The sequence below is a fragment of the Dromiciops gliroides genome, chromosome 1 (assembly GCF_019393635.1).
Source record: "Dromiciops gliroides isolate mDroGli1 chromosome 1, mDroGli1.pri, whole genome shotgun sequence".
Classification (NCBI taxonomy): domain Eukaryota; kingdom Metazoa; phylum Chordata; class Mammalia; order Microbiotheria; family Microbiotheriidae; genus Dromiciops; species Dromiciops gliroides.
Window position 1 is genome coordinate 39,124,924 of NC_057861.1, and position 14,983 is coordinate 39,139,906.

The window sequence follows — 14,983 nt, forward strand, 5'->3', positions numbered from 1 at the left end:
CAGGTCTTCATGACCTGCTAGACTGACATGACTGAAAACAACAAAACTACAACTTCCTGACTTCAAAACCAGTTCCCCTTCCACCACAATTCTTTCTCTTGACATGGGGAATTACATGAGGGGGTATATTTACCTTGTTTCTGAATAAAATAAATACCTAACTTCATAAAGTAGGAGTTCAGTCTTAGGAATCTACCTTCTCTTTCAAGTTCCCTTTTATGTGTTCTCTCCACCACCCCCCCATTAGAATGTAAGCCCCTTAAGAGCAGAGGCTTGTTCTTTTTGTCTGAATTTGTATCCCCAATACTTAGCACAGTGCCTGGAACAATTGTTCACTTATTTCAGTCAACTCTTTATGACCCAATTTTTAGGTTTTCTTGGCAGAGATACTGGAGCAGTTTGCCATTTCTTTCTCCAGCTCGTTTGACAGATGAGGAAACTGAGGCAACCAGGCTTAAGTGACTTATCCAGGGTCACACAGCTAGTAAGTGTCTGAAGCCAGATTTGAACTCAGGGAGATCCTGACTATCTAGTCTTGGAGCTCTGTGCATTATGGCGCCACCTACCAACCCTGACTTCACAAAATATTAAACGCTTAATCTATCATCATACTCATTAATCCTTTGCTTAAGCAAAAACTAAATTCAAGAGTTTTCCCTTTCCCCCATTTTAGAAACTCTGCATTTGGAAATGGTCATACAAAGGCACATATGCACATGAGCTATCTTTGTCAGATGTATCCCTCTACCTTCAGAAGGTTAAGGGATTGAGTCACTGGAAAGGGCTTGGTTCTTTTTCTATGACCAAGTTTGTAAGAGAGCAACCTACCAGAGCAAGAAATGATGCTCTCATACAGAGATGTTTTATTTCTAAATTGGAAAAAGGTGCTCAGATTAAACCAGAAAGAAGTTGTCAACTCAAGGTCTGGGAAATTGGGGGCTCTCCCTAGATGCAGAATCACAGAAATACAACACTGAAAAGAATGTCAATGGCCATTTAATCCAATTTTTGCTTGTATCCCCTCTCCAATATACCCAGTAACAGGATGGGTATCTAGCCATTGCTTAAAGACCACCAGTAAAGAGAGACCACCACTACTCCCTCTTCTTTCCCATTCAAACCTCCCCCATTCTATTTTTAAATAGTTCCAATCAATTGGAGGGTTTTTTTCCCTGATATTGAGCTAGATTTGCCTCTTTTGCAATTTCTACCTTTTGCTCCAGGTTTTTCCCCCTAGGACAAAGCAGTACAAGTTATTCTCTACAAGACAACCCTTCAAATATCTGAAAAAGCTAGCATGTCCCCCCCAATCCCCACCTCTACCGCCACCTCCAGTTTCTTCTCCAGACTGAATATCCCCAATTCCTTCATTCAGTCTTCATACTATGATATTGAGGCTCTTCACCACGATGCCTGTCCTTTGTCAACAACCTCCAGCCTATGAATGTCCTTCCTAACACATGGCATCCAAAAGGCAATATTCCAGATGCTGCCGGATCAGGACAGGGCACAATGGAAGTGACACTATCTCCTCTCCACTCACACAGTTAAGCCCCCAATACTTCTCTTCTGGATTATTGCTAGTAGCCTTCTAATTAACCAGTCTCTCCACCCAAGCCGATCTTCATTCCACTCCACCTCCACTCTGCTGCCAAAGTGATTTTCTAAGGCATGGGTCTTATCATATAGTGCCTCCCTTAATTAAATCCAATGTTTCCCTATTACTTCCAGGATAAAATAATTCCTCCTTTACCTACCATGTAAAGCCTTTCTCAACCTGGCCCCTTCCTGCCTTTCCAGTCTTATTATAGTTTACCCCCCTCCATGCACTGCACCAGCTTCTTTGCTGTTACTGGCACATGACACTCCATCTCCTACGTCCACACTTTTGCCTTGGCTGGACCCATGCCTGGAATGCTTCCCTTCCTCATCATGGCCCCTTAGCTTCTGTGGCTTCCTTTAAGACTCAGTTCACATTCTACTTCCTGCCAAATTCCTTTCCCCATCCTGCTAATGCCTTCCTCTTTGAAATTCCCTTTCATCTATTCTCACTGTCTTATATGTATCTAGCTATTGACATGTTCTCTCTCCCATTAGAATGGAAGGCCCTCGAGAGCAGGGACTTTGTTTTATTTTTTTCTTTCTTTGTATCTCCAGTCCTTAGCACAGTGCACAGCATGTAATAAACATCTAAGAAATACTTGCTAACTGATTGGTTGATTAGAGGTTACATATGACTATAACTGAGCTAACAGAACATAGACTAGAGGCTACCTGGGGCCAAATGAGAGAGCTAGGTGTCAGAGTGGAGAAAGAATTGGACTTTAATGCAGGGAGATCTGAGTTTGAATGCTGCCTGACCCCAACCAAGTGACTTGACTTTTCTCAGACTCCATTTCCTGTCCTGTATAATGTAGAATATAATGGCATCTTCCTCACAGAACTGTTTAAAACAGTGGTATCTAACTCACATAGACAATGAAGCCACTAAACCCTATGTAAGGATCCCTTATTGACTTAGAAAACCAATTTAGCATTATCTATGTTTTATTATGATTTTATTTATTTTGTTAAATATTTCCCAATTATATTTTCATCTGTTTTTTTGTTGTCGTTTTTCTGCACTGAATCATGGTGTGGGCGCATGTAGTCTTTGATACCTCTTATATAGAGGAATCAAATGAGAAACTTTTTTTCCCTTTTGTGGGGCAATGAGGGTTAAGTAACTTGCCCAGGGTCACACAGCTAGTAAATGTCAAGTATCTGAGGCCAGATTTGAACTCAGTCCCTCCTGAATCCAGGGCCAATGTTTTATTCACTGTGCCACCTAGCTGCCCCAAATGAGAAACTTTTTAAAGCGCTTTGTAAACCTGAAGGTGCTATATCAATGTTATTTGTTATCATTAGCTAGCTATTATGACAAAAGCAAGCAAGTGCCGGACTTACAGTCATGCAGCCCAGAGTTCAAATTCAGCTTCAGATATCTACCAGCTCTGTGACCCTGGGCAAGTCACTTAACCTATCGACCTCAGCTTCTTCATTTGGAAAATAGGGAAAATAGCACCTCCCTCATTGGGTCACCCTGAGGATCAAACATGTAAAGCGCTTTGCAAACCAGGAAGCAAATCTGAATACCAGCTGTTATTTCACCTAGCTACTTCTAAGAAGAAAAAATAGCATTATGAAGTTAGAGCTAGAAAGGGTTCCTAGAGAACATTCAGTCCTACCTCCTTATTTTGCTCATTAGGAAACTGAATATAAAAGAATTTAAGTAACTTGTCCAGGGTCACATGGCTGAGGCTTGATTTGAACTCAGTGTTCCTGACTCATCTTCCTAAATTCAAACATGGCCTCAGGCACTTACTAGCTGGGTGACCCTGGGCAAGTCACTTTACCCTGTTGGCCTCAGTTTCCTCATGTGTAACATGAGCTAGAGAAGGAAATGGTCAACCGCTCCAGTATCTTTGCCAAGAAAACCCCAAATGGGGTCACGGAGAGTTGGACGTGACTGAAACAACTCAAGAACAATAACATCTTTCTACTATATCACAGGTGCTTCCATTATCATGGTTTTAGTGGTTACCTTTATGAAAATGGGGGCTGCTAAGTGGCTCAGTGGATAGAGTGCTGGGCCTGGAGTCAGGAAGATTCATCTTCCTCAGTTCAGATCTGGTCTCATACACTTATTAGCTGTGTGACCCTGAACAAGTCACAAGTTAACCCTGTTTACCTCAGTTTCCTCATCTGTAAAATTAGCTGGAGGAGAAAATGGCAAAGCACTCCAGGATCTTTGTCAAGAAAACCCTAAATAGGGTCACAAATAGTCAGACACAACTGAAATGACTGATCAACAAGAGTTTGGCTTGAGAGTTTCTACAGTTCCTTCCAGTCTATCTGATTCTCAAAAAAGCCAGCATGGGATAATAGACTTAGTGCCGAAAGTGTCCTAAAAGGTCATGTGGAGCCTAACCTCATCATTGAGTCCCAGATAAATGAAGTGATTTGCCCAAAGTTATGCAGGTACTAAGGGCCACAGTTCTAATCCAGGTACCCTGATTTCAACTCCAGCACTCTGGAAAATAAATCTGCATCCTGAAACATGGTCGAGAAGAGACATCTCAAAGAAATAGTGTTTACACTTTAATCCCTGGTCTTTTGTTTTATTTGTTTTTGAAATGTCCCTCTATCCCACTCCACTAGTTAATGAAACTGGCCGGGCCATGAAGAACTCAATCAGGTCCATCTGCAGGTTAGAATAACTGTTCTCTACTTTGGGTCCTGAACAATTTATTGGACAATCCCCTCAAGTGAAATACCTGCCATTGCTGGCAACCTGACAGGAGGTCATGCCCAGAGAAAGGTTTACAGATCTGAAAATCGTGAGAGTGAGGCCACAATCCTTTGCAGGATAATTATGCCCCTATGCTAAATGTGAGAGGTAGGAGGGATGAGCAGATGGGAGGAGGTGGGCATGATTACTACTATTTGCAGCTCTTGAATTTTAAAACATTTAAAAAGATGAAATTGTACCAAGGAGGTCAACCCGGTCCCTTGGAATACAGGCAAGGACATTTGCTTCAGTGGCCATAATTTTGGGGAGAAGAGACAAGTTCTGCAAATAAGAATGCTTGTAATAAGGAGGGAATGTAGTTCAATGGAAAGATTCCAGGCTTTGGCATCAGAAGATGTGGGTTCTACCTCTGACCTTCCCTATCTGCATGGCCCTGGCCAATTCACTTTAACTCACTGGTTCTTGGGTCCCTCATCTATAAAATGAGGGGGTAACATTGGATGGATTCTGAGATCCCTTTCAGCTTTAGATCCCTGTTCCTATGCCCTTAATCAGAAACCAGATACTAATTCCAAGGCATTTTTGGATAAAACACCTCTTAGGCTCCATTCTCCAAAACTCAACAGCATTGCCGTATGTGTGTGCATATTTACAACAGAAAACAAGACAGTGTAGTAGAATGAAGAGAGCCCTGAACTTTAAGTCAGAGGATCTGTGCATAAATCATTCCTTTCCTGTGTTATTCTTGGGTTATTGATCTTGCATAAGTAATTTTACCTCTCTGGGCTCCATTTTCTCATCTGTAAAAATAGGCATAACAGTAGAACCTACCTCATAGGGTTGTTCGTGAGGATCAAATGAGGTAATGTGTATAACGCACCTTGCAAATCTTAAAATATGTATAAATGCAAGCTATAATTCCACCCAGCTAGTAGAGGGAAAACCATTCTTAGCATCATAGATTTGGAGGTAAAAGGGATTCTTGGAGACCATCTCATCCAAGAATGATTCTGCGATATTCCATTTGACTTTCATCCTTGGTCTCACATTGACAGCTAGGTGGCATATTAGATAAAGGACTGGACCTGGAGTCAAGAAGACCTGAATTCAAATTTGGACCCAGATACTTACTAGTGTTTGACCCTGGGGAGTCACTTAACCTCTGACTCAGTTTACTTATTTGTAAATAGTAGATAACGATAGTACTTCCCTAGCAGAGTTATCATAAGGATAAAATGGGATTCTATTTGTATAGTGCTTCACAAACTTTAAAGCACTATATAAATGATATTAGCTATTATCAAGAAGTTCAGCCATTTCAGTTCAATTTATTTGAACATATTGGAAAAAATCAAATAGTTCCTTACTCTGAACATCATATTTTTGATGTCTTGCTCCTGGGTCATGTTGGGGAGAATGGTGAATTTTTTTCTGCCTTAGTAAATCCTGGAAACCACTTTCCAAGGCACCAGAGGGGTGATGTGTCAAGAGCGCCCATACAGATGAAGGCACAGATCCTGGTGAACCTAATAATTGCGCTCCTCCTTAGGTGGTTACAAAGTGCCAGCTTGGTTTCATCAAGAATGGTCATGCAAAGGGGCAGCTAGGTGGTGCAGTGGATAAAGCAATGACCCTGGATTCAGGAGGACCTAGTTCAAATCCAGCCTCAGACACTTGACACTTACTAGCTGTGTGACCTTGGGCAAGTCACTTAACCCTCACTGTTTTGCCCCCCAAAAACAAACAAACAAACAAAAAAGAATGGCCATGTAAGACTAACCTTTCACTTTTTGGATCAGGTTACAAAACTAGTAAATGAAAGAAAAGTTGTGGATGTGAATTATCAACATTTTAGCAACATTTTTGCTAAATTGTCTCATACCACTCTTATGGAGAAAATGGAGAGAGAGAGGGACTATCCAGTAATACAATGAGATGAAATGAGGCCTGGTTGGATGGATGAATTTAAAGAATAGTTTGAAAAGTTCAATTTCAACATGGCAGGATGTCAACAGTAGAGTGCCCCAGTGATCTATGCTTGGTCCATCACTGTTCAACATTTCTAATCAGTAACTTGAATAAGGGATGGATACGATACACATCAACTTTGGAATTGACACAGAGTTGGGAAGGATATCTATTACCATGCATCCTAAGAGTCAATATCAGAAAAAGATCATGACAAGTTAGAGAAATGAACTGAATCTATGAAATGGATCTGTGATTTCACTGATATAAGGACTCTCCTAGCTGAGAAAACTTTCTCTACCAATGCAGGTTGACACCTTTTCTGAATCTTGTAATCTTATAGAACTTCCAAGAGCAAGTAGAGGTCAAATGACTTGTCCAGGATGACACAGCCAATATTTGTTAGAAGTGGCACTTGAACCCAGGTTTCTTTAGCTCCAAGGCTAATTCTCCCTCCACTCTACCACAAGGTTTCATGAGATGAATCTAATGAGGTGAAATTCAACAGGGATAAACAGACAATCTGACACTTGAGTACAAAAGCTCCACTCCATAAGCATAAGATGGGGAGGCATGTATAGACAGCAATTGTGCTGCATAAAAATGTGAGGGTTCTAGTGGATTGTAAATTCAATATGATTCACAGGACAGGCAAAGGAGCTCATGTGATTTTCGGCTACATTAAAAGAAATGTTGTTTCCAGGAATAGGAAGGTAATAGTCACAATTTTATTTTTACCTCATTGTTGTTCAATCATGTCTAACTCTTCTTGACCCCATTTGGGGTTTTCTTGGCAGAGATACTGAAGTGGTTTGCCATTTCTTTCTCCAGTTCATTTTACAGATGAGGAAACTGAGGCAAACAGGGTTAAGTGACTTGCCCAGGGTCACATAGTTAGTAAGTATTTGAGGCTGGAGTTGAACTAAGTTCCTCCTGACTCCAGGGCTATCAGTCTATCCACTGTGCCACATAGCTGCCCACTAGACCTAGCTGATCTCATTAGATAGAGGAAGAAACTGAGACCCAGATACATTAAGTGATTTAAGGATAGCCACCAGATTTGGGGCCTAAACAATGTGAACCGAGGTCTCTACTCCAGCTCTTAGGCCGTATCCATCACATTACATGACCTCTCAGAATCAGAGTAGCTGTCAGACACCTATGTAAAGACATATGTGGGGGGCAGCTAGGTGGCGCAGTGGATAGAGCACCGGCCCTGGAGTCAGGAGTACCTGGGTTCAAATCCGGCCTCAGACACTTAACACTTACTAGCTGTGTGACCCTGGGCAAGTCACTTAACCCCAATTGCCTCACTAAAAAAAAAAAAAAAAAAAAAAAAAAAAAAAAAAAAAAAAGACATATGTGGCCAGTATAAGCCACAGTCCCTGACTTTCAGTGGTTTCCAATCCAATATATATCCTATTAACTATGAGAATTCACATTTACTTGACCTGGAAAAGAGAAATGGGCAGAGTAATGGAGGAAATGATTATTCTCTTCAATATTCAGAAGAGGTTTTTATCAAAGAGGAAGGATTATCACTGTTCTCCTTGGCCCCACATGGCGGAAGCACAGCAAAGGATGGAAGTTGCCAAAAAGCCATTTTAGGCTAGATATCAGGAAGAACTAACTTCCTAGTACTGAGAGCTGTCCCAAAGTGGAATGGCTACCTCCATAGGTGATAGCCCAGTGTCTGGAACATAGTAGGCATTTATCCAATATTTGATAGATGGATGGATGATTGGATGGATGGATGGCAGAGGCTGAATGACCAACCATTCCTCAGCTACATCATGGAGAGGATTCTGATCAGGCATAGTTTAGCCTAAATGGATTCAGAGGTCTGTTACAACTCAGATTCTGGGATTCATAGAGTTTTCTCCACATTACTAAGTGTTTTTCTCCCAACAACCAGGTCTTTTAATTTCAGATGCCCTGCTCTTACCACAATTATCCTACCTCTCACAGGCAACTGAGACCCAGAACACTATGCTCTACAGGTGCCCCTAGTATTTCTACTTGATGGAGTCAGAAAGTCTTTGGAGAATATGGGTGTTTTCAGTTGTTATCAAATATCTGAAGCAGGAGAAAAATGTAGATGTCAGGGTGTAAGAGCACACTAGTTGTGTCTCTTGTGATTAGACACTCAGACCTTTTCTTAATTAAACCTTATGATTGCAACATATAATGTAGAAAGTTACTACTATTAATAAGCAAGAGACAACAAAGAATTGTGCCCTGTGCAAATAATCCAGTGTTAGAATGAATTGAGTACTGAATTTAGACTCAGGAAACCTGGGTTCAAGTCTCCCATGAGATGTCTACTGGTTATATGTTCATGAGCAAATCACTTAACCTCTGAGCCTCAGTTTAATCATCTGTAAAATGGAAGCGAATAATAACTGCAGACCCTGGGAAAGTTATCTAACCTATGCAACCCTTGAGCAACTCCCTGAGATATGTCTACCAAGGGAAATAGTGTGGTACAGTGGAAAGAGAACTGAATTTAGAGTCACAAGGCCCAAAAGATAAATCCCTATCTGCTATTTGCTGCCTGAGTGATTATTTACCTGCCTTAGGAAGTCAAATGATCTCCCTTAGACCTCATATTTCCATAACTATAAAGTAATAAAAGGAAGTATAAGCATAAAATAATAGAAGAAAGTATAACTATAAAGTAATAGAAGTAAGCCCCTTGAGGGCAGGGGTTGTTGAATGAAGAAAAAAGCATTTACTATATGCCAGGTTTTATGTCAAGTGTTGGGGGGTTACAAATAGAAGCAAGCAGGATGATCCCAGCCCTCAAAAAGATTTCATTATAATAGGAAAACCCAGCACATAGAGGGGAATGGTGGTCAGGAAGGAATATTTTGAAGAGAAGTCAGAGGGAATGGTGATTAGAGATGCTGAACCAAGGACTGAGCTGTGCCGCCCACCCCCCATTTCAGGAAAGGCAGTATTGATGGGATTACTATTCTCAGAGCTAGAGCTAAAAAGATGATGGGGGAGGAGGGAATGTGATACATGTAGAGTGTCATGGCAAGTTTATGGCCAGGAAGAGGCATGATAAGCCTGAGATTGGGCAAAACAAGGTGAATATTCGCTCACCAATCAAAACCCAGGGAAATAAGATCTTTGAATCCCTGGCACCTAGCCCTGTACCTGGCACATAGTAGGCACTTTTAATAAGGGATTGTTGGTTGAGCACTGAATTAAATTGTCTAAATATGCAATCCTACCATACCAGTCCTTGGAATCTCTTCCACACGCCATGCCATCAGACACCCTGGGGATGAAGCTATATTGGCCCAGTCTCCCTTACACACCAATCCCAAATCTTAGAGTTATCAATGAAGGGAGTTCTGCACACAGTTGGACTCACAGCCCCTTCCCTCATGTCTGTTAATATCCATAGCACTTACCTCAGAAGACTGTTGCAAATAAATTGCTTTGTCTACCTTAAAGCTATCTAGAAATATAAGTATTATGAGGGCCGAGTTGTCTTCCCTGGCCACCTGTCTCCCCCCACTCCCCCAATCATTTCTTGAGCTGGAGTCACCAAACTCTGCTGTCGATGCTTGTTTATGGCGTAAATCAACTCAAAGGTCTGGTCTTTCAGATTGTTTTAACTCAGAATAACAATGTGGGTGCATCACAGCTACCCTCCTGAGACAGCTACTTTGAGCCCCCTCCCTGAATCACAGCAGGGCAGAAAAAGCTATCGAGGAAACAGCTACAATCTGAACAGACTCAAAATAACCAACATCCATGCCTCTCCAATACCCAGCTAATAGACAATTAGTGTAACTAAAATTCCCCGTGTAGGGTAATGGGCTTTGAAGTTGCTAAGGGAAATCTCAGCGTGCAATTCTTAACAAAACGCTCCTTCTGAAGGATTCCACCACTCAGTTAAGACTATGAATGCTGCCTTCTCAGCCTCCCTAGAGATATTCCCTCAGGGGAAAAAGGGCACCAGGGAAGAATATAGACAGAAATCACAGCTTCTGGTCAATAATCAATACACCATTTATACTCCCAGAATCATGCTCTCCTAGAAAAAAAAAATAGCTTGCTTTCTCCAGTGTAAGACAAAAAGGCAGAGAAAAAGGAGACTACAAAGCAGGGAATCCCTGGATCTACTCACTGCTCACTGCTAGGGACCCTGATGTGATCTCGCAAGCTAGAAGTTACAGCATCTCAACTCATCCTTCAACATAGGGGAAGCATTTGGTGACAGCTACGAAGGGAAAGGCCAGCCTACACACACACACACACACACACACACACACACACACACACACACACACACACACACACACACACACTCTCTCTCTCTCTCTCTCTCTCTCTCTCTCTCTCTCTCTCTCTCTCTCTCTCTCTCTCTCTCTCTCTCTCTCTCTCTCAATAAAATCACCCAGGGCCATTTCTCAGGGACTCTCCTTAGTGTTTTTTCACTAACTCACATTTATAGCAGACCAGTAACATCCCGAGATGCGAGAAGAAGCATTAACCTGCAGAGAAAGGGCTCTTAAATTATCTCCTGGTGGCCCAGTGGAGGTAGTGAAAGTCCCAACTGCAAGAATACCTTAGGACTCATATAGCTCCCACCCCTGGTGTCTGGCTCAGACCTCTCCCCACCTCCAACCCACTTCTCTCCTGAAATGATACGGAGAACCAAGCTTGTGTTTTCCATATTTCTAGTTTTCTCCACATCCCCTCTCTTTATTCCAAACACGTTTCTGCCTTTAACAAGGGGTCCCTCCTCCCCAACACACAGACAGACAGACAGACACACACACACACACACACAGACACACACACACACACACACACACTTCTTTTCCTTTCAGTCTTTTCAGTCTCACATTTTCTGGACGGGGCGAAGGAAAGACAACCCAAACCCCCCCCCCCCCACTCCTTCCCCCCACACACACACACACGCACACTTTGGGAGGAAAGTTAGCCCAGGTTCCTGGAGGGCATGGGCCCAACCAAGGCTCATTTTCTCACCTTTGGAAAACAGAGCGGCCAGGCTGAAGAGCACAGGTGACCAGTGCTGCCACAGTGTCCCCATTTCCGATGGGCACATCTTGAAACGGGCTGCCAGGCGGGTTAATCTCCTCCCTCGTGCCGTCTAGGCTGAGAGGCTAACTGCGGAGTGGAACGGCATCCCAAGCCGACCAGAGAGGACAGAGCAGGCAGGCAAGAGGCGAGGCTACTAAAGACGAAAGTGCCTACTGAACCCAGAGCCTTCTTCGGAGCACACGGTCCCCATGGCCCCGAGGCGGTCGGGGATCGCTACAGTGCCCGGCTGGGGAGTCTCTTCAGTCAGCCCAGCCCACCCTTGGGGAAGCCAGCCTAGCCCCGAGGACTCTCTCTCTTCCCCTGGGGGAAAGAAAGCAAGCTGTCTAGAGTTTGCAACAGGAGGAGAAGGATGGCGAGGGAGCCGCGTCTCCAGTCTCCAGCTCCTGGGTGTATGCGAGGGTGTGCGGGGGGCGGGGGATGGGGCCTGGCCGGCCCAAAGTGGCCCCCAGCCCCTGTTGGAGGAGGCTTTGGAGGTGGTTAGCTCGCCGTCGCCTGGGGTCGGCGGGACTGGGCAGCCGGGGAGCCGGGGAGCCGGGGCTCAGCTGGCCCCGGGCGCACGCGGCGGCGGCGGCGGCCCGGGGCGGCCCGGCACTGCGCCCACATGCCGGCGCGCCCCTGGCCGCGTCTCAGGGCAGGGCGTGCGCCGCTGCCGCCGCCGCTGCTGCTGCTGTTGCTGCTGCTGCTGCCGCCACCACTGCCGCCGCCGCCACCTCCGCTGCTACTGGGAGCCAAAGTTTGCCTGGGAACCGAGCGCCCCTCCCCTCCCACAGGCCAGCCCGCCGGCCTGCCTCACCCTACCCGGCCCTGCTCCGTCTCACGCTGGCTCAGTCCCAGTGCCAGCCTAGCCTCCCGTAGTAGAGCGCACAAGTGGCTCCTGAGCCCCGAGCCAGGCACGCGGGAGGGGCCGGTCCTGATGCGGAACAGATGTGCAGCAGAGGTGGCACCGCTGACTTCTAGAGAGGGGCGCCCTCCTCCAGCTGCCTGGAGCTAGTCCTCCTCCCCCTCCTCCTCTTCCTCCTCCTCCTCCTCCTCCTCCTCCTCCTCTTCCTCCTCCTTCTCCTCCTCCTCCTCCTCCTCCTTCTCTCAGCGGGCTCTCTGTTCCAGGCAGGCGAATATCGGATCAGGAACTGTTATCATCATAAAGATGGATTTTTCCCCTTTAAAAACAGCGATATCTTTTTAAAAGCCCCACCCTTTCAGAGTGACAGGCGTGAACCCCAATCCGCACAGCTAATTCCACCTCTCACCTCCCCCGCTTCTCTGAGCTGGTGGGCCAATCACTGAAGCAGGTGGTGGAAGACCCAACTGGGTAACTAAACCCTTGTTCAAGGGTTAGGGTCAATCTCACCCTATACTTGCCACGGACCCACAGCAACTGGTCCAACAGGTTGCGAGCTTCTCCCCAATCCCGAGTGTCTTGAGGTGTGGACCATTTCTTAGGACCCCAGCCCACAGTTGTCTATTCTTGTTGGGGGAGGGGCAGGGCAGGGTTACTGATTTTTACCTCCGGCTCTCGATGTCCCTGGGGACGTTGATGCCTCCTTACCCTTTATTAAGTTGAGCTCCTGAGAACTAAGGTTTTTATTTTATTCCGGTGTTAGGGAGGGGGACAGGAAAAAGGGGAAAGGAGAAGAAGAAGAAGAGTAGAGAACACTTGGGTAGTACTTGAAGTCAGGAGACTTTTATTTTAATCCTGTTCCAAGACTTATTAGATTAGTGAGCGTGGTGACATTTCTTAATATCTCTGAGCCTCAGTTTCTTCATCTGCAAAATGGAGTATAATACAAAAACAACTTTGCAAGAATCAAGAATTCAGAAAAGGTGATGGACACATATGAACATGGCTACTGGGTGGATTCCTTTTAGACGACTATTACAGGCTTCTCTTTTTCCCCTTTATCTCAGTTTTTCCTGTGAGGGGAAAGGAAGGTTAGCAATAATCATGCATGCCCCTTCTCCCCCGCCCAAAAAAGAGCCCCTTTGCTTTCTTTTTTTTTTTTTTTGTGGGGCAATGGGGTTAAGTGACTTGCCCAGGGTCACACAGCTAGTAAGTGTTAAGTGTCTGAGGCCGGATTTGAACTCAGGTCCTCCTGAATCCAGGGCCAGTGCTTTAACCACTGTGCTATCTAGCAGCCCCTCCCTTTGCTTTCTTATGTACAGAAGGAAATAGAAGAATGTTCAAAAAGAAAAAGACAAGCAGGACAGTTTTGAAATTAATGTATCCATTTTATTGCTGCATATATATATATATATATATTTAAAGCAATTGGTTAGGAAGAGGGCAACTCTTCTTGTAAAAGAAACCCTGGAACCTGGTATTTTAGGGTTCTGCTTCCCTGCTTTGCTGAAGCCAACCTACCCCAAGCCATCCTTTGGTTGGAGGAGGACAGCTAAATCATCAGCCTGGGTGCTTAGGATAGTCCTCCAGTGGACAAAGTGAAAATATACAAAAAAAAAAAAATCTGACCTCATAGAAAGCTAATTTGTACCTTCTCTAGCCTTATCATCTATACTTAAACTTTGGAAGATAAGAGATCTTTACCCTCATTCATGTCTTCACAAATCTCTAGCCCTCTCATCTTCTTCAAGATAAAATAAATATGAATAATCTTTTTATTTCAACATTTCTTAGGCTCAGCTTCTCCCGTGTTAAATGGCAATGCTTGAACTATTCATCTCAAAATCAATGAAAACTAGGGAAAACACTTTGGATTTTTGAAGCATATTAAGAGCCATCAAAAATTAAATGGAATGATACTCTTAGCAAGAAAATCCTTAAGACAAAAATGGGAAACTTTTAGATCCCGGCAATTTCATTGGTTCAAGGTAAAAGGTAACATCACCATTTCTGCCTACTGTTGCAAATACGAAACTACTTTTCTTTATGGTTGAAAAAATATCTGTGCGGTTTTTAAAGGTTTTGGCAATGTCTTAAAAAGTTGAAACAGGTTTCTATGAAAATCTGTCTGCAGGTCTAACTACATTTATTTATGTACCTCTCTCTCTCTCTCTCTCTCTCTCTCTCTCTCTCTCTCTCTCTCTCTCTCTCTCTCTCTCTCTCTCTTTCTCTCTCTCTCTCTCTCTTTCCCTCCCTCCGTTCCTCCCTCCCTCCTTCCTTCCCTCTCTTCCTCTCTCCCTCCCCTCTGTCTACCCCTCTCTCTCATTTCTTTTTTTTTCTTAGAATCTTACAGATTGGGGGGCAGCTAGGTGTTACAGTGGATAAAGCACCAGCCATGGATTCAGGAGAATCCAGCCTCACACACTTGACACTTACTGTGTGACCCTGGGCAAGTCACTTAACCCTCATTGCCCTGCAAAATATAATAAAATAAAATCTTAGAGATTAAAAGTACCTTAAATATCTAGTCAATGCTACATCTGTTGTCTGCTCCTCCCCTCAGCATATGCTTTATGTTTATGATTTCTTGCCTCTGAACCTTTGCTCAGTCTAATCTCCTCTCCCTACCTGAAATGCCCTCCACTACTCTTAAGATCCTACTCATCCTTTAAAGTCCAATGTAAACAGCACCTTTTTCATGAAACCTTGAATTCTCCTTTTTCTTCACACAGCACTTTGTTTTAGAGCCTTCTGCCGTACTTCTGGTGTAATATTGAATATTAGGATCCTATTGCCTTACT

General features: G+C 44.0%; 1 protein-coding gene across 1 annotated transcript in view; it reads right to left on the minus strand.

Moving 5' to 3' along the window:
- Nucleotides 1-11,765, minus strand: part of TMEM132D (transmembrane protein 132D) — a 960,728-nt gene extending 948,963 nt beyond the window's left edge. Inside the window, 1 exon segment of the mRNA XM_043979103.1 lies at nt 11,270-11,765. Coding sequence (XP_043835038.1) covers nt 11,270-11,348 — 79 coding nt within the window. The 5' untranslated portion in view covers nt 11,349-11,765.
- Nucleotides 11,766-14,983: the final 3,218 nt, after the last annotated feature.